Here is a 23,941-nt window from a genome sequence, read left to right on the forward strand (position 1 = left end):
AAAGCATTTTGAATGAAATTTCAGCCCGCTCTGCGCACGAGCCTTCTGGATAAACAGGCACCATTCAGCCGTTGCACTGCAGTTGTGGCTGGTCACCCCAGTCATCGAGCAGGCAGCCCTTGTGCAAGGTGCTGTATGTTTCAGTGCTATTAGGGGTATTATGGTAGCACCTAGGCGCCCCAGTCATGGACCAGGACCCCATTGAGCTCGGCGCTCTAGAAACAACAGAGAGAGAGGCCTCGCCCCAAAAAGGAGCTGATCATTTAAAGGTGATCATGAGAGAAGGGAAAACAAGCCACTCCCACAAAACAGGGACAAGCCCACAAATCCCACAGGCTCCCCTGTAACACTTGGGTGTTGTCTCTGCACCCAATCTGCAGGGGTAGCAGCAGGCCTGGGATGGGAAGGGAGCCTCACTGCAGCCTCAGTGCTCAGCTGTCTCTCCTGGGAAGGAGGGTATTAGCTACGCTGCTTTGGGGGAGAGGACGCGAGCTGCCCAGAGGAGACATTGCCCCTACTTTGGTTGGCCAGCTGCCTCCGAAACATAAAGAGGTGAAGGTGAGGGCTCCATTAGGATCAGCTGTTGGTCTCCTCTGCAATCTCCTTCCATTATTTGCGCTTGGGGATTAAACCTCGGCAGGCGCGTCGTATCACGTGGCAGAGGGCATGCAGCTGGGAAAGGATCCACGCCAGCACCATGGGTTGCGCTCTGCGCTGACGCACCCGGGCCACCGCCGCACAACTGGTTCCTTGCACGGCGGCGTGCTTTGCGCAATGTGGGAGAACTGGATTCAGCCGAGCGGTTGTTGCTTTAGACACCCTGTCAATGGCTGGGCTTCGGCGTGTGCCCCGACTTGCAGAGCGAAGCACGTGTCTAGCCAGAGCTAGAGGATCAAAGCTCCTGCTTCTTTATTACCTCCAGAGAAGCCAAGCTCAGAAGTTTAGCGGGGGCTTGGCATTAGTTACTAGGCAGTGGCTGTTTTATGTCACTGGGGAGTGTAAAGAACAAGGGGAAACTGACATTGGGGGTTTGCAGCATCCTCAAAACAGCAGCAATGCCAGAAAGTGCCAGGTCTTCGGCGGCAATTCGGCGGCAGGGGCCCCCCACCGCCGAAGACCCCAGGCCCCCTGAATCCTCTGGGCAGCCCTGGCTCCAAACCTCTGAGCTGAAATACTAGACTCCAGAACCATTCAAGTCCCAGCAGGGGCCATTCTGCCCTTCCAAAATAGATCAGAAAGAGTGCCATGCAGTTCACTCTATATGGGTCCTTTGCGCGAGACCTTAAGACACCGCCATCCTGTCTGCTCTGCGTTAGCTTCCAAGCCTCCCTCTTTTCGTCAGTGTAGGGGTTTGTCTTGGAACCCTTGGCCCAAATTTCCCTCCTGCCCATGCTATATGTCTGTTAGTTGCTGCCCTCTGCTCAGAAGTGAGCTCCGTTTCTTTGGCACTGTAGGTATTATAAATTAAGTGCCTGTGAAAGGTGCCCGTCTATGTGACCTCAGTGCTAAAGGCCTCAGAGGGTGAACACTGAAGACTGAAATCCACTTTTCAGCTACAGAATGACTAAAGTTTGCATGGCAAGCTTCCTGTGCCAACATGCTGCAGCCCTGCCCGGGAAGGACAGCAATGGGAGGCAGGAAAGAGGCACCATCATGACGCTATGGGGTTGGGCACATTCAAAACATGTATCTAGTTCAGTCTCGGCGCCAGCTCAGCCTGTGGGCCTTTTGCTGAGCCAGCCACCTAGGGGCCAATCAGTGCCAAGTGTCGTGATGGTTTCTCTGACACTGACCCCTGTCCATCAACTAGTTTCAGCCAAGCCTCCGGCCAGCAATCAGACAGTAACGCCTTTCAACTAAAGCTAGATTCAAACTGGGCAACTAGAGGGAACTAGAGGGAAAAGCCAGTCAGTCCCCCCGCTCCCTTCAGCTTCAGAATATTACAATCCCTTTCCTCTTCTCGTCAGCCTCTCATCAGTGCAGGGGGTGAAAGGAAGAAAACCAATTCATGTGAAGTGTGCCCTTGGAATCAGATCTGGTCACGTCCAATGCCAATCACTGGCATGGCCATGTCCGCATCACCCCACCCTGCCAGCATGTATCATGAACCAGCTGCTCTCTGCTATTAGGCAAGATTTTATTCTCCATACAAGCTGTAGTTTCAGGCAAGACGACCCCACATGGGCCTCGGCCTTCTCACCTGAGGCCAGTTCATTCCCCAAGAGGTGCTTGAAACAGCCGTGAAGGGTCCCAAGCAATAGACAACTGTCAAAGGCCCAGAATTTCTTCTGTTCAAAGGACTCCAAGACTTCAGTGGTCCTGCCATGGTTCTGTCATGCGGCTTGTCCGCTCTATATCAGGTGATTGCTGACTCGTTGAGTGAGTTGCAGAGTCTGGCCAAAGTCCCTGCATGGATTTCACCTTGATTTCGGTCATGGGGGAATTCGGCCCTTTTGTCTTGGGCAATGATGGGTGAACCAAGGTTTAAATTAACGCCCAGACATTTGGCTGATGATATGAACGATCCAAGCCGCTTGGTTCAGAGCCAGTAATTGTCCAAGGAAGCTCTTGCCTTTGTGAGTTGTGCCACTCGTGATTCCCTGTTGGAACTGGGCAGCGCCAAAGGGTGGGGGGAAATCGTTTTTAAATCATGAGTGAACTGGATGTTTCCAAGGTTTGGGGCCTGAGTTCGAGGGTTGGACAAAGAGTTCTCAAATAATACCCATCCGCTCCTGCAAGCGTCCTGCGAGCTGCTCTATGCTGGCAAATCCCAGTGTTCATACAGAGCCATGGGGCTGCGCGTGGCCTCAGAGACTTGTTGGCATGGAGCAGCTGGGCATAGCACGGCCTACATGGGATTGTATAGAAGGCCACGGCTCCCTACTGTTGGCCTTTTTCACCTTCCCTTGGCTTGTGATTAAGCTTGTCTTCAGATGCCCTGGTGCTGTCCTAAACGTGAAGATCAAGGGGACGGAGGTGGGCTGGTAGGACCCTGTCAGCCGACTAAATTAACCCCAAGTTCAAAACCAGCTGAACGTCTGCTTTGCCCACAGCATTGGGGAGCTCACTGGAGGCTGACTGGACAGAGCACCCTGCCTGGAGCCTTGACAGGGCACACTTTCCTAGTGCCGGATGCCGAGTCTGTACACACCTTCATGTCGATGTAGCCTTGCCAGTCTCCGAGGCCACCAACCTTCACGAAGCGCCTGGGTGCTGTAGAAGGGATGGGGGTGTGTGATGGAACCAGGGCTGCGTTTTCTTAGCTACCACTCCTCCAAAAATGAAGAAGACAACGTTGATCTGATCCTGCGCCGAGCCTCCCCACGTCTCAAGGAAATCAATGGCAGTTTCCAGTGCTCAGTAACCCCTGAGCAAGCGGCACAAGAAAACATTCCCCCTGAAAAGGCTAGCAATTCCTTGATGACGGACTGCTTAAGAGGGACACGTCTGCATGGCCCCAGTCTCCAAAGGGTTAAATTAAGCCCATCGGCAGGTAAGCTTGTGGGAAGAGGAATGGAAACTGACAGCCCTCTTGGACTGGAGCTTTTAAAAAAAGGCTTTTAAAGTCCAAAGCGGAAAATAGAGTTGTTTTCCTTGTCGAGACGCAACTTATGCGCCGGCTAGGCTGTGTCGGGCTCTTTTCCCAACCCCCGTGCTGGGCTTGGGGACTGCTGATGTGAATTATTGAAGGTGAACGCTCAGTGGAGCAAGGGAAAAGAGGAGGCAGGAATTAGACTGAATGGCCGTTTCCATGGAGACCCAGCAGGGGGGATGCTATCCTTCAAGGAACATCAAACTCGTCTGCTTTTAAGGAATACTACTGCCTGGCTTAGCCGCCCTGTCAGGGCCTGGGCTAAGTGGGATGCAGAGATGGCAGGGTCAGAGTCCCACTAGTACCCTGGAGCGGAGACCACCAAATGTTTACAGCTGTCTGGTCCAATTAGCCTCACGGTGGACTTAAAATCCTACATATGACCTCCACCAGAGTCTAGGATCACAATGAGAGAGGGAAGGGGCTTGGGAACAAGCGAGTGCGGCTGGTATGTGTATGTGGCCATGGGACGAGCGTGAGAGAGTGAGTGTAGGTGCTTGGGGTGGGCGGCACATGCGGGCAAGGCCAAATGGTGCCCCCCCCTTTGTTAAACTTTTGAATATCTTATTTTTTATTGCATTTGTAGTCCATTTCATGACTTTGCATGCATGATTTAGCCCTGGCATATAAGAGGATAAATTTGCACACCAGGATCTGTAAATGGGTATTTATTCGTGCCATATATAAGCAAATTAAAAAAAATCATTTCCTCTAAGCTTATAGAAACTTTTTCATGTTACGAAGAACTGAAATGTACTATCATCAATACTGGAAACATGCTACTTCCAACATTTTATTTTCCCTTTTGTTGCTAACAACGAAAACAGCACGCAGAGCCCCCCAAAGCCTAGCACCCCAGGCGGTCACCAGCCACTAAATCCAGTCCTGCATGTGGACAAGGCTCCACACTGGCCATCTTAGAGTGGCCAAGGCACCAATGGGCTATGGACACAGCTCTCCTTGGCCTCCTGGTCAGGACTGAGACACACTGATCAGTTCCCGGTGGGAGTCTCACCTTGTTCTGCCGATATACAGAGGATCTGGGTCTCCGGGGCTGTGGGCATCACCTTAAATGCGCACCCATACTCATAAAAATGTGGGTCTTCTCTGACAAGTAACGTTGTAAAACTAGCCCCTCCGTACTCCCCAACTGTTCCCTGTGAGTTTCTGAGTCACTTCTGCCACCAGGACCTGCCTGAAAGCGCGCTTCACCCTACTGGCTCTGTGACAGCCACCACAGCTCCTGCCAAGCGAGCTGGAGTCCATTCTACCTGGCACCTCCTCGGCTAAGTTCTGACTGAAGGATCTTGATTACTGCTGATGAGGTGAGAGGCAGAAAGACGCCCGGCTACCAATTCAGACCCCACAGGTTCAATTCGAAGAGCTGCCTGGCCAACTAGAAAAATATCTTTTGGCTTGTGAACTGAGCTGCTATGAGAAAAGATGGAGAAGGAATAAATGGGGGAGCCCCATGAGGTCACTTTCCTGGCTAGAATGTAAAGGTAAGTGATGACTGAGGTGAGACTGTGTCCTTTTAATGGGAGTTTTAGAAAAAGCCCCATACCCAAAAGACCATTTATGGAAGGTTGTGAAGCACCAATTTTTCACTTAAAGGCCCCCTACTGAGCTCTTCTGGTCTGCTGAGCAAATCTGGATGGAGGCGTTTTTTAAAATGTGGATTTTAACCCAATAGAGTGGAATGCCTCATAGGGAGCCATTCTAATTTGTGTAAACCCATCTTAGTCCATAGATTGTTGACCTGGTAATAATAATAATACTTAGTATGTTGCCTTTCTGCAGTACTTTGCAAGCATGACCAAATTTAATCCTAACTACCTCTACTGCCAGACTGGGAAATGTTACCTTCTCCGTCTTACGCACTGTCGGGGGGAGACGGGGGAAGTGAAGTGACTTGGCCTAGATCACAGAGCAAGTCAATGGTAGAGCCAAGATTAGATCTCCAGAATCCTGGCTTCCACGCCTGGTCTCAGACCACGCGCTGACTCCCACCATCATCCCTCTTCGGATATTGTTTCTAAACCATCACCCCTGGTAATATTCACCCCTGAGAGAACTTCTGTGTCAAATGTTATTGAATTTAGACACCCCACTTGTAAACTCCCCTACCAATGGGTTTGTAATTGAAAAGCTGCCCTTGCATTAATGTGATATTGATCAAACTCAGCATGAATCTCAGAGCCAGCAGGAGACATGACAAAAATCTTTGCCCTCCCCAGCCAGCTCTTTTCCCTTTCTCACCCACTCAGCAACGAACAGGCCCTGATCCTGGAAGCCGCGCTGTGCTGGCAAACCCCTGCGTTCATGTACAACCATGGGGTCTCCACATGGCCTCAGAGATTTCTCTGCATGGAGCAGCTGGGAATATTGGGGCCTGCAGATAGAGTCTGATCTACAGCCCGTTGAAGTCATTGCTTTTCGAATGAATACGATTGGAAGGTCCTGAAATGTGTGATTAATCCATATCTTATTATTGCTCACTGCTGAGCCCCAGTGTGGGCTGGGCCATGATGGGACACTGAAGCACCAGCGTATGGGCAAGAAAGTCTGTTTTCATGGTATCCGTGGTCCCTTCTGATTCCCGAAATCTCATGAGTGAGCCTGACATCATGAAATTTCCAGCCCAAGTTTGCTGACACGAGGTTTTGGATCAGCCAGAGAACAGGGTGTTGATCTGAACCAAACCCAAACTAGGAACCTTTCTGGGGTTCACCCAACACTTTTAATGAAGTGGGATTAGAGAACGGAGCCCCGAATGATTTAGGGCTTCGCTACATGACAGGCTGCCTCTCTCCTTGTGTGATCCAATGGCTGTTGTGATCGGTGGAGGCGCCTGAGGTGAAGTCTCCTTGGTTTAAACTGGAAAGGGGCTAGTGGCAGAGTTATTTCTGCGAAGGCAACTCTCTCCTTGCCTCAGTCCATCAGACTGTGGCCCTGTTAACCTCCTTTGCATGCTACAAGGCTCATATTTTCTCCCAGGCATTTGATGAGGCAGGTTGAAGTCTGTGCAAACCACGCTGACTGGGGGTGGGTGTGGGAGAGAAACAGTGACATCCTTTATTGTGGTTACACTGAAAACATGTAAGGGCTTGCCTACCCAGGGAAATTGACTGGAATAGCTATTGCAGAATATACTCAATAAGACCAAGGAGTGAACTCCTTTCTCGCCACTAGCAATGGGACTTCTAGGGTGTAGGTGACACCCACTGGTGAGACAATGTATGGGTAACGTGCCCAGCATGCTGTACTGTTCCATGGATAAACAGAGGACTTCAGTTCCTGGGGGAAGCGGGGGAATCTGTCTGGAACATACCGCCAACACTCATTTTTCTACAGGTCCCTGTCAGTTTTGACACTTGTCCCTTAGGAAGGACATTTTGCTCCAGTGCTGTTCCACAGAACAATGACTTTCCCCATATGTTAATGTGATATTGACCAAACTCCACACGAGCTGACAGAGGAGCCCAGAGAGTATGTGTGACAAACATTAGCCTCAGTGATGGCCTAGTGCTTCTGCTAGCTCTCCCCCGGTTTACAAAACACTGGTTGTCGAGCAGGGAGCAAGCTATCTCACAAGTAGTGGTTTGGTGGAGTGAGTTTGATGAACAGAGAGGGGCAGATAATGTGCCCTTTCAGAGCTCGCTCACCAGAAATGCATCTCTCATTGGAGAATCTCAAAGCATTTTACAAACTGTAATGGATTCAGTTCCTAGGCCCGAAGGTAGGGTTAGTACTATTTACCCTATTTTACTCATAGCTCCAAAGAGATTAAGGCCAGAAGGGACCACTACGTTCATCTAGGCTGATCTACAGGAGAAATGCAGAGTCCTGCACTTAGGATGGAAGAATCCCATTCACTGTTACAGACTAGGGACTGAATGGCTAGGAAGCAGTTCTGCAGAAAAGGACCTAGGGGTTACAGTGGATGAGAAGCTGGATATGAGTCAACAGTGTGCCCTTGTTGCCAAAAAGGCTAATGGCATTTTGGGCTGTATAAGAAGGGGCATTGCCAGCAGATCGAGGGACGTGATCGTTCCCCTCTATTCAACATTAGTGAGGCCTCATCTGGAGTACTGTGTCCAGTTTTGGGCCCCTCACTACAAGAAGAACGTGGAAAAATTGAAGAGAGTCCAGCAGAGGGCAACAAAAATGATTAGAGGGCTGGAGCACATGACTTATGAGGAGAGGCTGAGGGAACTGGGATTGTTTAGTCTGCAGAAGAGAAGAATGAGGGGGGATTTGATAGCTGCTTTCAACTACCTGAAAGGGGGTTCCAAAGAGGATGGATCTAGATTGTTCTCAGTGGTACCAGATGACAGAACAAGGAATAATGGTCTCAAGTTGCAGTGGGGGAGGTTTAGGTTGGATATTAGGAAAATCTTTTTCACTAGGAGGGTGGTGAAGCACTGGAATGGGTTCCCTAGGGAGGTGGTGGAATCTCCTTCCTTAGAGGTTTTTAAGGTCAGGCTTGACAAAGCCCTGGCTGGGATGATTTAGTTGGGAATTGGTCCTGCTTTGAGCGGGGGTTGGACTAGATGACCTCCTGAGGTCCCTTCCAACCCTGATATTCTATGATTCTATGACCTCCCATATAACAGAGGTCACAGAACTTCCCCAAAATAATTCCTGTTTGAACTACAACAGGTCTTTTAGAAAAACATATGATCTTGATTTAAACATCACTAGTGATGGAGAATCCACCATCACCCTCGGTCCTTTGTTCCAATGATGAACTGCCCTCAATGTTAAAAATGTGTGCCTTATTTCCAGTCTGAATTTATCAATGGGAATACTGAGGCACAGAGATACAAAGTGATTTGCCCCAGGGTCACACAGCGGCTCAGTGCCAGAGCTGGGAATGGAACTTGTCACAGGAGATGACAATTTTCTGCAATATCTTTAGATCTCATTGACTGAAGTTGAAATGGTGTTGGAGTTCATTGTATTATAAATGCGAAGTTTATGTCATATTCATAGATTCATAGATTCTAGGACTGGAAGGGACCTCGAGAGGTCATCGAGTCCAGTCCCCTGCCCGTATGGCAGGACCAAATATTGTCTAGACCATCCCTGATAGACATTTATCTAGCCTACTCTTAAATATCTCCAGAGATGGAGATTCCACAACCTCCCTAGGCAATTTATTCCAGTGTTTAACCACCCTGACAGTTAGGAACTTTTTCCTAATGTCCAACCTAGACCTCCCTTGCTGCAGTTTAAGCCCATTGCTTCTTGTTCTATCCTTAGAGGCTAAGGTGAACAAGTTTTCTCCCTCCTCCTTATGACACCCTTTTAGATACCTGAAAACTGCTATTGTGGATTGTAACTTCTCTAGGGGGGAGATGTGACCACTCTAAACCCTGAGCAATGTTATGAGTTTTAAAGGAAGCTTTGAAACGATATTCCAGACAAGGATAAACTTTTGGGGCAACCAAAGGTAAGAGGGTTTCCCAGGAAATATTTAGGGGGTAGTTTATGCACATGTACCTTCTCTGGCTATGCAAGAACTCAGCCTTTTGAAGCTTTGCCAGGAGATGGGGACCTTTGCCCAATGATCAGCTATTACATAAGGACAAGCTCAAAGGCCCTAACTGGAAAAAAAAGAACGAACCATTTGTGGGCATGCTTGTTCTGTGCTAACAGCTGTTACGAACTTGTAACCACAGACAAACTCCTTGCTGGGGTTTGAAGAACTGATCACTGGCCGCAGCCTTACTGGAGTAGGGGGTGATCTCTGGTAAGCTTCTTAGCATGTGTAGGTTACTTTATTGTTTTAATATGTTTTCCCTGTAATGCCTTCACCTTAAAGAATAAATGTGCTTGCTTAAAACGGGCTGTGCGGTAACAGCTTAGACCTGTGGGCAACTGCGCTGTTTATAGCCCCCGAAAGCACAGTCAGGCCTGCTTAGGCAGCCTGACTTGCTGGGGAACTCACAGCATAGGAAAGGAACTGTGCAGCCTGGAAAACCCTGGTCAGAAGAGAGAGAGATGTGGGTCTTTACCCAAGAGAGATGACAGCTGAGGAGCCTGGAGCGGGTGCCTTTGCTGGATCACGGAGGGGGAATACAGGTGCAGTTGCCATGAACTGTTACAGAACTCAGAAATCCTGGTTCCAGTCCCCTGTCCTAACCACAAACACTTCCTAATAGGGTGATCACCTCTCCTGTGTTCCAAAGCATGCATTCAGTGCCTAATGTCCTGCATCCCTTATCAATAAACACACTTCTAGATCAGCAAAGGATCATACATTAGAGTACTGTACTGTTTGATTTTGTACCACAAATTAAACATCTGGTAGGAAAGGGCTTGTCCCTTATAAATAAGCTTTGTTCCATATTTTGCATACTTTCATTTTCTTGAACTCTAATTTATCCTTCCCTAGGGACTGCTCCTTGATATAGTGGAAAGGGTTGTGTGTTCCAGTGACCCTGAGAGCTATGCCAGTGGGAGTTTTAACTCCTTGTAGGGCCACCCAAGTCAGACAAGTCATAGGGTATTGACCAGATGAAAAGTAGTACATTGGTCTTCCAGGTTGGGGAACTGAACAACAGGGCTGGCTTTATGAACTGCGGGGCCCGATTCGAATACCCGGCGACGGTCCGGGACTTCAGCGGCAGGGGGTCCGCTCCGGGTCTTCGGCGGCATTTTGGCGGCGGGGGGTCCGCTCCGGGTCTTCTGTGGCACCGAAGGACCCCCCGCCAAAGACCCAGAGCGGACCGCCGCCGGGTGAGTAAAAAAATTTAAAAGGCGCCTTAGGTGTGGGGCCCGATTCTGGGGAATCAAGGGAATCGGCCTAAAGCCGGCCCTGCTGAACAATAGACCAGTCTAGCCTCATAAAAAAAATTAAGTTTTAGAAACACAATAAAGTAGCCATTCTGTAAAACAGCAGGATAGACAGGGATGGCGGAACATTGTGCCTTAAGCTAGTGGTTCTCAACCTTTCCAGACTACTGTACCCCTTTCGGGAGTCTGATTTGTCTTGCGTACCCCAAGTTTCATCATCCTTAAAAACTACTTGCTTACAAATTCAGATATAAAAATACAAAAGTGTTACAGCCGCACTGTTACTGAAAAATTGCTTAACTTCTCATTTTATCTGTATGAACTTTTAGTTTGTACTGACTTCAGTAGTGCTTTTTATGTGGCCTGTTGTAAAACTAGGTAAATATCTAGATGAGTTGATGTACTCCCCAGGAGACCTCTGCATAGCCCCAGGGGTACATGCCCTGAAAATATGGGAACTGCCTAACCCTGCCCTGTGCCCCAACACCACCACCACCACCCTCTGCCCCAACATCCCCCTCCCCTGCGCCCCAATATCCCCCTGCCCCTGTGCCCCAACATCCCCCTGCCCAGCACCCCAACACCTCCCCCTGCCCTGCACCCCAACATCCTCCTGCCTTGAACTCCAACACCTCCCCCCGCCCTGCACCCCAACACCTCCCCCTGGCCTGCGCCCCAACACCTCCCCCCGCCCTGCGCCCCAATATCCCCCTGCCCCTGTGCCCCAACATCCCCCTGCCCAGCACCCCAACACCTCCCCCTGCCCTGCACCCCAACATCCTCCTGCCTTGAACTCCAACACCTCCCCCCGCCCTGCGCCCCAATATCCCCCTGCCCTGCACCCCAACATCCTCCTGCCTTGAACTCCAACACCTCCCCCCGCCCTGCACCCCAACACCTCCCCCTGCCCTGCACCCCAACACCGCCCTGCGCCCCAACACCTCCCCCTGGCCTGCGCCCCAACATCCTCCTCCCCTGCGCCCCAACATCCCCCCGCCCTGCACCCCAACACCTCCTACCTCCCCAGTAGGCGGGCCTGGTTGCCATGGTTTCCAGGCGGGATGTGGGGGAGGGGGCGGCGCTACGTTCCGGTTCCGGTTCCGGTTCCGGTGTCTGGCCTGCCCGCGGGGCCCTCGGGCGGGTGAGTATCGCGCAGGGCCTGGGTCCCCCGTGGGGGCGGCGACCGGGGCGCGGTTCGGGTGCTGCGGCCGGAGGCCGCTCGGGATCCCCGGGCTCGCGTGGAAGCTGGGCCCGGCGCCGAGGCGGTCGGGGTCGTGGCCGGGCTGGGATCGGCCGGCCCCAGCGAACGGGTGGGGCGAAGGGGGCCCAAGCCCTGGAGGGAATAGGGGGACGGCCCCCCAGCCTGGGGAGGGGTGAGGGATTTCCCCCCCCATGGGTTCCCCCCCCCAGCCTGGGGAGGGGCGGCAGAGGAGGGGTGGGGACATGGCACCCCCCCAGCCGAAGAAGAGCGGGTAGAGGGATCCCTCAATGAGAGGATGTTGCTGAGATGCACCTTGTGTAATTAATTAACAAATACATTTAAATTAATGGAGATATCCTATTGCCTAGAACTGGAAGGGACCTTGAAAGGTCATAGAGTCCAGCCCCCTGCCTTCACTAGCAGGACCAAGTACTGATTTTGCCCCAGATCCCCAAGTGGCCCCCTCAAGGATTGAACTCACAACCCTGGGTTTAGCAGGCCAACCCAAGGTGGGGAGGGATAGCTCAGTGGTTTGAGCATTGGCCTGCTAAACCCAGGGTTGTGAGTTCAAGCCTTGAGGGGGCCACTTGGGGAAGGGGGGCAAAATAAGTACTTGGTCCTGCAAGTGAAAGCAGGGGGCTGGACTCGATGACCTTTCAAGGTCCCTTCCAGTTCTAGGAGATGGGATATCTCCATTAATTATTATTAATTATTATTATAACAATACTTAATACATGTGGGATTTTGGCAAATGTTTTCTTGCCATTGGAGAGCAAAAAGCTCCAATTAGCCCAAATCCCCTATGTACTTTACAATTACTATTTTTTTAAAGCATGTCTTCAAAGGGATAGTAATGAAAAATGTGATCAGTGCAGCACGGGATAAGCAAGGCCTGACCAGAGGAAATCTGGGCACATCTAGTAGCATTTTCAAGAATTCTGCTGGTGTGCGACAGTTTGCTGTTCATAGGGTCAGAAGAGATTTGGTTAAAATTTTCTAAAGAAAAGGACCTTAGGATAGAAACAAATCAATTGCTTTGCACCATACACATCAATTGGAAAAGGCACAAGAAATGTCTGTTTAGAAATCTGTTACTTATGCTTAAGTTTTGGGGCTTCTTTCCCCCCCAGATCTCAGACTTCACTTCAGTGGCCTCCCCGAAGAGCAGGTTATCTGTGTGGCAGCCAAAAACACGGCACAGAGCTCTCTAGCTCTGTGATTTAAGCTTCTTCAGGAACAGCTACCCCCAAAATGTCACATCACCTGAAATTTATTGCCAGAACGGTGATGGTCCAGAATGGGAATGTGGATGCTGCCTACAGGACACTAAACAGGTAAATGTTAACAGCTGTCAGAGTCCACTCCAGAAGTGGCTGCATTTTACTGATGAGCAAAGTGAGTCCTCTGTATTTGTTTGTGGCAAATACTGTTAGGTTTGTCTCTGGTTGGTTACTTCCATTCAGATAAATTGTGATTTGTATTTCTTTGCATACTGTTAGAACAAAGAAACACTTGAGCAAATCACATTCTCAACCCCTGCTAGGGGAAGGGAGATTTCTAACAGGTAGTAATAGTTTTAATCGTATGTGGTCTAGTGGTTAGAGCAGTGGCCGAGGGGGTCAGGAATCTGGATTCTATTCTTACTTCTGTCAATTGAATGATTGTGACCAAAGTGGGTGGTGACACTTGAGAACACAGAAAAATCAGAGGGGGGGCTTTAACAAGTTCTGGTAAGTGTTCATTTTCTGTTCCCTGACTTTAAACTGCAGTGAAGAGACTCCCAAGTGGCTTTACAGGGCTATGATCCAGTTAAGCTGTTCTATCTAGTCTGAAATAAGCTGGCTGGTCCTGGGCATGGCAAAAGGCCCTGGTCTCAAGCAAAGGGAAGAACTCATTAATCCTAATTAATAATAACTGAGCATCAGTGAAATGGAGTTCAGCAAACCTGGGTTCGTCATGTATGTTGAATGCAGAAGGCAATAACAGTCTCTCAACATTTTCATTTTGTCACATGAAAATGAGTGTCCCAACACTGTGTTAATTAAAATCACCACATTTAAATCTGTATTACTTTACATTTCAAGGGGAAAAGGTAACATTTAGCATCGATTAAAGCCAGTAAGCCTGCCAAAGGATGAATATTTCACATTGATCATTTGAGGGGGGACGGACACAAAAAACATGTGCATGTATTTAAAAGGTGTAGATGCCAATGAGTGGAAGGACTAGTTTAGAGCAGCACAAAAGGATTATAACTAGAAAATTGGGGTGACAATTTAAGGAAAAGGAAAACATGGGCTGAATACTAGGAAGTATTTGCTAATATCAAGATTTTGGACTGTGACATTCTATAGATTTGAGTGAAGCTCATTCGTTTCAATGAGAAGGGACAATCCGCTAAAAACTGGACTGGAGGAAGTAATCCTGCATTGGCATTGGGGTGTACCAGATCAGTGTTTTTCAACGACCAGTCCCTGAGATCTCCCTGACACAGTTTAGGAAGGGAATAAGCCAGTCCCAGGTATCAAAAAGGTTGAGAAACATTGTACTAGATGGCCCACTAAGCCTTTTCCATATTGTATGCAAGAAGGATGATTTTGTGGACTAGAAACATGGCTTCATTTTTCCAATGTGCTGCTGATATATCATCTGGATAAACCTGTCCTGACTGGCCTTGGTAAAATCACTTCTCTCTGCACCTCAGCTTCCCGCCTGGAAAATGAGGGACATTTGTCTGACCATGAGGTCTAGCATACATGTGGTAGGATGCCTTTGTTTGGAACACTGGAAGGCGATAAGGATAATGCTCATCAGATCTGGATGAGGGCTTAGTTGAGTGGGGAACTCCTGTCTTGGGGAAGGAAATATTAATTTATGCCAGGCCTGTTCATTTCAAGAGAAATTGTCAAGCCTCATGGCTGGACCATGTTTAGAATTTAATGTCTTTTTCATTGCCTTTCCCTTATTGTTCTCCGGCCATCATTTGATTCTTCCAGGTTAATGTGAGTTCCTTGGGCAGTGCTCTACAGTGAGGGTATGTAGATCTCCATACATCAAAGAAGAGGCATTGCCTGGTGTATGTGATTTACAGTGCAAGCTGCTAGGGAATTTTCCTGTGTTTGTGCATTGCCAAGTATATTGTCAGAGCTCAGTAAATAATGAGTCTGAACATAGGAGCCAGGGTTCTGTGATCGCTTTCTGGCTTTGACAAGAACTCTCTCACTGCTTGTGAGTCAAGATCTGTGTTTCTCCATCTGCAAAATGTAAATACTATACTTCCCTTCTGTAGAGTAACCAATGTCTGCAAATGTAACACGCTGTATAATAACAATACTTTATCTTTCTCTAGCACCTTGCATCTGAGGAACTAACATTAACTAAGCCCTACAGTTCTTTTCCTTGCCCCATGAGATAGGTGGTTTATCCCCATTTTACAGATGGGGAAACAGAATGTGGGGTGTGTGAAGTGACTTGCTCGAAATGTGTCAGAGAGTCAGTGGTGGAGCTGAGAATAGTATGAAGATTTGACGCCCAGTGATCTGCACTAACCACTACACCACTCTACCTCTGTGGATTCCCCTGAGTCCATGTTTGTGTATTTGAGGGTCCCTCATTGCAGGCATATGAATATATAGACTGCACTAGAATAATGGGACCAGGGCTCTTGCTAGCATGGGCATTGTATCTTCTACTACGGCTGAGTGAGTGAGCCACAAATATAACGAAGCTTGTCTAAGGCTTTGTCTACACTGCCAATTGAACGACACAACTTTTGTGATTCACAGGTGCTTAAAAAAGCCCCCCCGTCCCGAAAGACAAAACTTTTGTCGCGGCAAGTGGCAGTGTAAACGGCTCGTTGTCGGCAAGAGTGCGCTCCTGTCCACAACGCATCCCCTGCTCGTAGGGAGTGGAAGTATTTTGTCCGCAAAAGTGCTGACAAACAGCGTTTACACTGCCCGACTTTTAGCGACATGGCCAAGCTGTATAGTGTAGACAAATCACTAATGTCCCATAAGCCCAGCACATATACTTTAATATTGCCTTGCTTTGGGATTTTACTTGCTTTACTAGCATGCGTGTTTGTATCTTCATTCAGATATCTACTAAGCTGTGGTAACTGGTAGACAATGTTTTGTGCTGTGTGCCAATGTTAGACTTAATCTTCTTCAGTCTTGTGATCATACTGACCTCTGCTGGCCTCAGTGCTAAAAATCCAGGAGGGCAATATGTTTTCTTTGTTAGCTCTCAATTTCATTGTGACATTGATTCAGACACTGGCAACAGGCTTCAGCGTCTGTTAAGTACTTTGATCTCCTGGGCTAGTGTTTTGAGGCCAGGAGTTATGACTAAAGTTGTGATTTCTTGCACATTATGTGTGTGTTTGCGTGGTGTTAGGGTCCTCTGTTTGTGCTGTTCCCTTCCCATCTGATAATGAGACTGTCTTTGGAAAAGATTGGACTTCGGGCCTGGGGTTTTGTTTAGCATAAAACCTCTTTTCTGCTGTGTAAGGCAAATACTTCACTTACCAGGGGGTGGTTATGAGATCAGCTCTGCATCGTCCTAAGGAAGTTTAGAAAAGACAGCTGCTTTCATTTCAAAGGCAGAGTATAACCTTTATTCTCCCTTGCAGTGCCCTGTTCTGCAGTATGCTATGTATCCGTTGGTCAGCCCCCTTCACCCCAGAGCTGGCTGCCTTTCAGCGATGCTATACACATGTAGTTTGCGATGTGCTTTTATATCCTGTGGATTGAAAGGTGCTGTAAAAATGTAGTAAAAGGCTATTAATTAGAGGATTATGTTCCTAAATATTAAAGCCTTTTATTTAAGTCTCCCCCATAGTTCTGATTTTCTATCTAGCTACCACTCCCAGGTGATGTGAAACTGAGAACTTCACTGACGTGCGGAGCTGGATGACACTAGAGTCCAGGAAGTGGTGTTTAAGAATATGGTATGGCTCTGCAAAGTCCGGTACTTCTGTATCCAAAGGACCCCTTTATGTAACAAGTTTTGCAAAGCAATGCCCTGTACTCTGGATCCATGCTGCACTGGGCTTCTTTTAATGGTGTGCTATTGCAGCATGGGGCATGCCAGGTCGTAACTGGGTTGGAGCTGGCTGACCAAGGGAACCATTCAGCACTGATTAGCTCATTTAAAAAAAACGTATTTGCAAGACAGCTTCTGGCCCTCAGATCCTTGACTGTATCCCTTTTTAACAGCAGTATACACAACGTGTGTCTTGGTATTTCTTCTCTCGTTTCGGTGCCCAGCAGATTTGCGGCTCATAGTTGTCGGTTTATATATAGATCGGACTGCAATTACACCGTAAGTGTTTGTTCAGAACCGTACAAAGGGCAACACGTTTTTAAAATGCCTGTGCAGCTGGTGAGCTGAACATGTGTATCTCTCAGCCCTTGCCCGTGGGACTAACTAAGCCCACGATGTTACATAACAAGTGCTTGATGCAGAAAAACTTGCTGCCTTCCGATTGGCCGCCCTTTTGTGACAAGGAGGGGAACTAGAGAGAACTGAGCTGTATCTTATTGGATGCTGGACACTTGTGGGTGGGTTTTTCAGTCCATTGAAGACTATTTATCTTACACATGTTATCTGCTGACATACAGGCTGCGTGCATTGCCATGTGAATGCTTATTCTCTAAAAAGGCTTCTATTCAAATCTGAACTTTGTTAAAGGGAAACTGTCAAATTAAAAAAAATATTTTTTTAAAAAGCAGATTCCTTTATTTGTGATGCCAACAGTACTTTACACTGTTACCTCAAGAGTCAGGGGGTAGGTGTGTTAGTCTGTGTCCACAAAAACAACAAGGAGTCCGGTGGCACCTTAAAGACGAACGGATTTATTTGGGCATAAGATTTCGTGAATAAAAAAACCTCACTTCTTCAGATGCATGGAGTGAAAGTTACCCATGAAAGCTTATGCCCAAATAAATCTGTTCGTCTTTAAGGTGCCACCGGACTCCTTGTTGTTTTTGTTACCTCAAGAGTAATGTTGTTTTAAAATCTAACTTATCTGCCATTATTTTTTTTATTGATGTTTTTTTTTTTATTTGGCCCTTCATTTTGTTTGGGTGATGAAAACTAACCAATCAATTTCATGTTTTTCTGGTCAGTTTCATTTTCTGATTCACATGTCCTGTCAGAGCTGTTGCAGTGTTTGAGTTCCCAATGCCGAAAGGAAATTTTTAAATCTCAACAAAAAACAATTTTCATTTTTTTTTTTTTTTTAATAATGTAATTAAAACTCTCTTGTTAATAATCAGGGTTGTAAAACCTTTTCTTTACATGCCTAAATTGCTGGCCTAAATGACTGTAATTGACAGTGTCCCTTTAAAATCTGTAACAGGTTTGATCAAGGCTGTATTACTGGACAGGTTAAGCATCACTACAGCAGGTTGCTAAATCTGTATAAGCTCTGTCTGAATTAGCCCTTGACGTGCTCTTTGCTGATAAGAGATTCACAAGTAGACACATCAAGTACTTTATATGAAAGGACAGCTAAACAGCAGTTTTCTCCACGGAGTGGTGAAATCCCCCTATTGTGCATTCTGATTTTCTTCAATCCTGAAGAATAAAGAGCAACAAAAAATGATCAGGCAGGTGGAGGGATCAATTTCACAGGAAAGATTAAGGCCCTGTCTGTGCTTTAAAAATAGCCATGTCTAAGCATGGCTGTCGGCGAACAGTGTTAGAACAGGATTTATTCTTGCCTGCGTAGATGAGAACAAGTTGTCATATAGATGTTGGGAAACCATGTTTAAACCCTTTAAGATACTTAGGCTAAAACATGGTTCCTATACATGTCTTTTTCTGTCCACACAAGCAAGAGAAAAAGTTTTGTGTTTGTAGTGTAAGTGATCTTAAGTGTAATTTGGCTAAAAGGGGGGAATAAGGTGTAAGTTGAAATATGTAACTACCCACGAAGGAGAGGAGTTAAGTAGGGTGGAATAACTAGAGGTAATGGTTTGAAATTAAGAAAGGGAAAATCCTGGCTGAATGTCAAGGAAAACTTTCCAGTAGTGTGATATATTAGGCTATGGATTCCTCTCCTTCGAGAAGTGGTAGAAGCCTCCTTACTCAGTACATTGTAAAACTGAACATCACAAACCACAAGTGCAACAAGGAGTCTGGTGGCACCTTAAAGACTAACAGATTTATTTGGGCATAAGCTTTCGTGGGTAAAAACCCCACTTCTTCAGATGCATAGAGTGAAAGTTACAGATGCAGGCATTATATACTCCCTGCTCTCCATGTGTCAGTATATAATGCCTGCATCTGTAACTTTCACTCTATGCATCTGAAGAAGTGAGGTTTTTACCCACGAAAGCTTATGCCCAAATAAATCTGTTAGTCTTTAAGGTGCCACCAGACTCCTTGTTGTTTTTGTAGATACAGACTAACACGGCTACCTCCTGATACTTGAAACCACAAGTGGTTGGGCCTCAGCGTAGAGATGGACTGGGTGGCTTAATAGGTCCTTCTCTTACTTCTGTTATTCTGTGACTGCTCTGACAGAGGAGGAAGGATGGTTTTGCCCATGTGTGGGAGCTAGAAGGTCTGGGTTATGATCTTGGCTTTGCCAGATTCACTCTGTGACCTGGGGCAAGTCCCTTCCCCTTATCTCTCTGCTTCTGTTTCCCTTCTCTGTAAAATTCCTCTCGATGTCCAATGTGTGCAGGAGAAAGCAAAGGAAGCAACTATTCCTGATCTTACTTTGGAAAGGCTGCAGAGTCCGATGTGACAAGATCTAAGCCTGTCGTTGGCTGACAGCTGTGACAGATAAATTCCTCTAGTGCCTGAAGGAGGAGATACACTCCCAGGGCCGGCTCCAGACACCAGCGAAGGAAGCAGGTGCTTTGGGTGGCCAATGGAAAGGGACGGCATGTCCAGGTCGTCAGCGGCAATTCAGTGACAGGTCCCTCAGTCCCTCTCTTCCTCTTTGAGCTGCCGCCAAAGTGCTGCTGAAGAGGAAGAGAGGGAGCGAAGGACTCACCGTCGAATTGCCGCAGAAGAATGAAGTGGTGCGATTGAGCTGCCGCCGAAGTGCTGCCGATCGGCTTTATCTTTTTTTTTGCTTCGCCGCTTGGGGCGCCAAAAAAGCTGGAGCCGGCCCTGTACGCTCCTACGCTACAGTTATTGTTAGTGTCCTAAGCCACAGGCAAAATGGATCTCAGGCAATTTTATGTGAATTGAATTCTTATGCAGCATCCGTATTTACACAGTTTAGCAGCTGGACTGGCTGAGAGCCAAGGGTCTTGTTAAAGGTTATCCAATGAAGTCACTAACTCAGCCTTTGCATCAAGGCCTTTCGGCAACCACTAAATCACCCTGCTCTTCATGTGAAGCTGTTAAATGTGCCTGTAGTCTGACATGGCATATCAGAAAGCCCGCTGTAGTTCTGCAAGTGCACTCTGTGGGCATGGAGAACAACTGATTACTGTCCTCTTTATAACAGGTCTTAACATATTTGAAGATTATCAACAGGTCCTCCTCAGTCGTCTTTTTCTCAAGACTAAACGTGTACCCTTTTTTTAACCTTTCCTCACAGATCAGTCTTTCTAAACCTTTTTTCATTTTTGTTGCTCTCCTTTGGATTCTCTCCAATTTGCCACATCTTTCCTAAAGTGTGGCACCCAGAACTGGACACTGGACTCCAACTGAGGCCTCACCAGTGCTGAGTAGAACAGGACAAGTACCTCCCATGTCTTACCTGCGACACTCCTGTTAATGATATTAACCTTTTTTGCAACTTCATCACATTGTTGACTCTCATTCAGTATGTGATCCACTATACCCTCTAGATCTTTTTCAGCACTACCACCCAGCCAATTATTCCCCATTTTGTAGCTGTGCATTTGATTGTTCCTTCCTAAGTGAAGTACTTTGCACTTGTCCTTATTTAATTTCATCTTGTTGAATTCAGACCAATTCTCCAAATTGTCCAGGTCGTTTTGAATTCTAATCCTGTCCTGCAAAGTGCCTGCAACCCCTCCCAGCTTGGTGTCATCTGCAGATTTTACGAGCATACGCTGCACTTCATTATCAAGTTATTAATGAAAATATTGACTAATACCTGCCCCAGGATTGACCCTCGTGGTACCGCGCTGGATATGCCTTCCCAGTTTGACAGCGAACCATTAACTATTCTTTGAGTACGGTCTTTCAACCTATTGTGCACCCACCTTATAGTAATTTCATCTACCTCATGTCCTTAGTTTGCTTATGAGAATGTGATGTGGGACTATCAAAAGCCTTACTAAAATCAAGATATAGCACATCTACTGCTTCTCCCCTAGCTACTAGGCCAGTAACCCAGACACAGAAGGAAATTAAGTAGGATTGGCATAATTTGTTCTTGGCAAATTCATGCTGGCTATTCCTTATAAACTCTGCTATCCTTCAGGTGCTCACAGATTGGTTGTTTAATAATTTGTTCCAATATCTTTCCAGGTATTGAAGTCTGGCTGACTGGTCTATAATTCCCCAGGTCCTCTTTGTTCCCCTTTTTAAAGACACTATGTTTCCCCTTCACTAGTCTTCTGGGACTTCACCCCTCCTCCATGTGTTCTCAAAGACCATTGCAAACAGTTCCAAGATTGCATATGCTAAACAAAACTAAGAACAAAAGCTTAGGGAAATCAAGCTTAGCCTAGTCCCCTTGGAACTTCGAAAGTTTGATTAAAAACAAGTGCGGCCTCCTGATAGTAGTAGTCCTCGTAGATAGAGCCCTCTAGCAAGGTGGATCACCTCTTTTATAGGGCACAAGTGCCTGAAATCCTTCCTCCTATGTAGGGCCAGCTCCAGGCACCAGCTGAGCAAGCTGGTGCTTGGGGCGGCAGATTGTTCGAGGCGGCGTTCTGCCCAATCCTAGGGCGGCACGGCCGCTTTTTGTTGTTGTTGTTGTTGTTGTTGTTGTTGTTGTTGTTCCGCTCCGGCCGCCCTGTAGGGGGCGGTGGCACGGAGAACCAGAGCGTCCTGCAGGGCAGTCCTCTTCCTTCCCTCCCTGCCGACTGGAGCGGAGCCTGGCCGCAGGTTTTTTTTTTGCTTTGCTGTTCTGACCGCCCCGTGTTTTTTTTTTTTTTGCTTGGGGCGGCCAAAAAGCCAGAGCGGGCCCTGCTCCTATGCCCAAACTTCATTCCTCACCCGCAAAAAACGTTAGGGTACACTTACTCCATAGGCTAGTATGTTTGTACGTATTGAGGACATGTACATACATATTAATGACATTAGATCATACACACACACACGTTATTTTTGTTCTTCGGTTATTTTGGTTCTTTCCTTGTGGTGCACCTGTTAAGTCTGTGGGTGGCAGACTTGGAAACCCCCTATGCCATTCTTCCATTATTTATCTATCTAGGTGAAAGATCTCAGATATGTGTGGTTGTTGACTTGCTGTCTGGGTGAAAGGTCCCAGACATAGATATGCTAACTTTGCCTTAGCTCAGCGTATAGGATATGGTCTGTAGGTCCCTTGCAGTACAGCCCAACTTACTTGAATATAAATCTATAAACCTATTACAATAAATGAAATACTTAAACTATAAGAAAAGATTATATATATATATATATATATATATGCAAGCAAGCAGGTTAATCCTATAGGCTACACAGTCGGGAACCTTTTAGCTACACGTTCTTAACCCTTATTCTGTTAAAATACATGGGGAATGATTGAGAGCCACTAGCTGAACTCTGGTAGCAGTCCTACTGTGAGAGAAGAAGAACGAGAGTTGACGTGGCAAGGAAGACTCCAGTAGGGCAAGGCTCACCTGCTCAGCTACAGAATGGGGAAGGACACAATCCTGCTTGCTTAGAACGGATGGCTTGGCAGCAGTAATGCTGTTGAGACCGTTTCCGTGAATCACTTAGCACAGGAATGCAGCTGAAACAGACTGGTTGCAGTCAGTGAATTGTATGTAAGCCAGCCTTATTGAGGAGGCCTTTATGTAGCTGAGTCTGTTCTCTTACAAAATGTGTCACGTTGTGGATAAAAGATTCCTCATCTCTGTGGTGATGCACTGGGGAGGCCTGATCCAAAGCCCCTTGAAGTCAGTGGGAGTCTTTCTATTGCCTGCAGCAGTGTCTGGGTCAGACTATATGTGGCCTTCTCTAATCTCTCTGCACCACTGCCCTCTGCTGACTAGCACATGTATGAGCCTGCGGCCTAAAGAGGAGAGAGACTGTAAAATCTAACAATGGAGGTAGCTGCCACAGTCCCACTAATCCATGATTTTTTTCACAGCTACCAGATAGTTTAATAACAAAGTTTTAAAGGGATTTTATTTTCCTTCGTACAGTTCTCAATGTATGACAGACCCCAAAATGAGGCCCAGGAAATATTGATTAATACAGGAGATTTGAAAATGGCATGGGGCCCATTTCTCTAGCTGAAATCACCTTTTTTTTTCTGATTTGGCATTTTTGATGTTAATATTTATAGAAATAAACAGTTTAGAAAACATCCGGTTTGCGGACAAATTTGAATCTGCAAAATGGGATATCTTTTGTAATGAGAGGCAGCTGGGAGGGTTCATTATTTTTGCTGCTTAATAAATTATGCCAGTTGTGCTGAAGTCATCTGTTGGTGCCATTGACTGGGAGGGAGTGTGTATTGATGGTGAGAGCAGGGGCTGAGAGATAGGACTTCCCCTGATTTACTGTGTGGACAATTGACTTCACTGTGATTTAGACTTAAAGAATGTATGCTTGTAAAGCTCATTATTATGCTCAACTGTAAGGCCCTCAAGAAATGCAAAATCTGACACTTGATTAATTTCCTCAGAATTCTCACAATGGATGGGATCATTGAGGATGCCAAACAGCGCCGGTACTATGAGAAACCATGCCGCAAGCGGCAGCGGGAAACCTACGAGACGTGCCGGCGGATTTATAACACAGAGATGGCCAGGAAGATTGCATTTCTAATGAGGAAGAATCGACAGGACCCCTGGCTAGGCTGTTAGATCCAAAGAATTACAATAGCTGGGGAAACAGCCCAGTGACTTCTTTAAAACAAACAAACACAAACAAAAAACCCTCAGAACACACCACTGTCAGATCTGATCACCTCATTGCTAGTCTGAGCCGAGAGGCTAATGACTGACTGGGCCAGGGAGACTGATCTCCCTTCTCCACCAGGGCAGGAATGAAGGACATCATACCATAAAATCTGTTTCTGAGCAATTGCCGTGTTGTGTCTTTCTATCTGTTAATAAAGTGACCATTTTAGCATGTTGTCCTGCTGTTCTTGGGTGACACAAACATAAGCAAACTATATTCATTCAGAGTTTAGAATTAGCTTTCCCTTTTATGAACAATTCCTTTAAATA

At 47.0% G+C, this 23,941-nt stretch overlaps 1 protein-coding gene across 1 annotated transcript; it reads left to right on the forward strand.

Moving 5' to 3' along the window:
* Nucleotides 1–12,761: 12,761 nt before the first annotated feature.
* On the forward strand, nucleotides 12,762–23,843 carry MRPS21 (mitochondrial ribosomal protein S21). The gene is made up of 2 exons (XM_054010756.1): nucleotides 12,762–12,928; nucleotides 23,395–23,843. The coding sequence occupies exons 1-2, from the start codon at nucleotides 12,846–12,848 to the stop codon at nucleotides 23,573–23,575; spliced, it is 264 nt and encodes an 87-aa protein (XP_053866731.1). The 5' UTR covers nucleotides 12,762–12,845; the 3' UTR covers nucleotides 23,576–23,843.
* The last annotated feature ends 98 nt before the right edge of the window (nucleotides 23,844–23,941 follow it).

Source organism: Malaclemys terrapin, chromosome 21 (genome assembly GCF_027887155.1).
Source record: "Malaclemys terrapin pileata isolate rMalTer1 chromosome 21, rMalTer1.hap1, whole genome shotgun sequence".
Taxonomy (NCBI): Eukaryota; Metazoa; Chordata; order Testudines; family Emydidae; genus Malaclemys; species Malaclemys terrapin.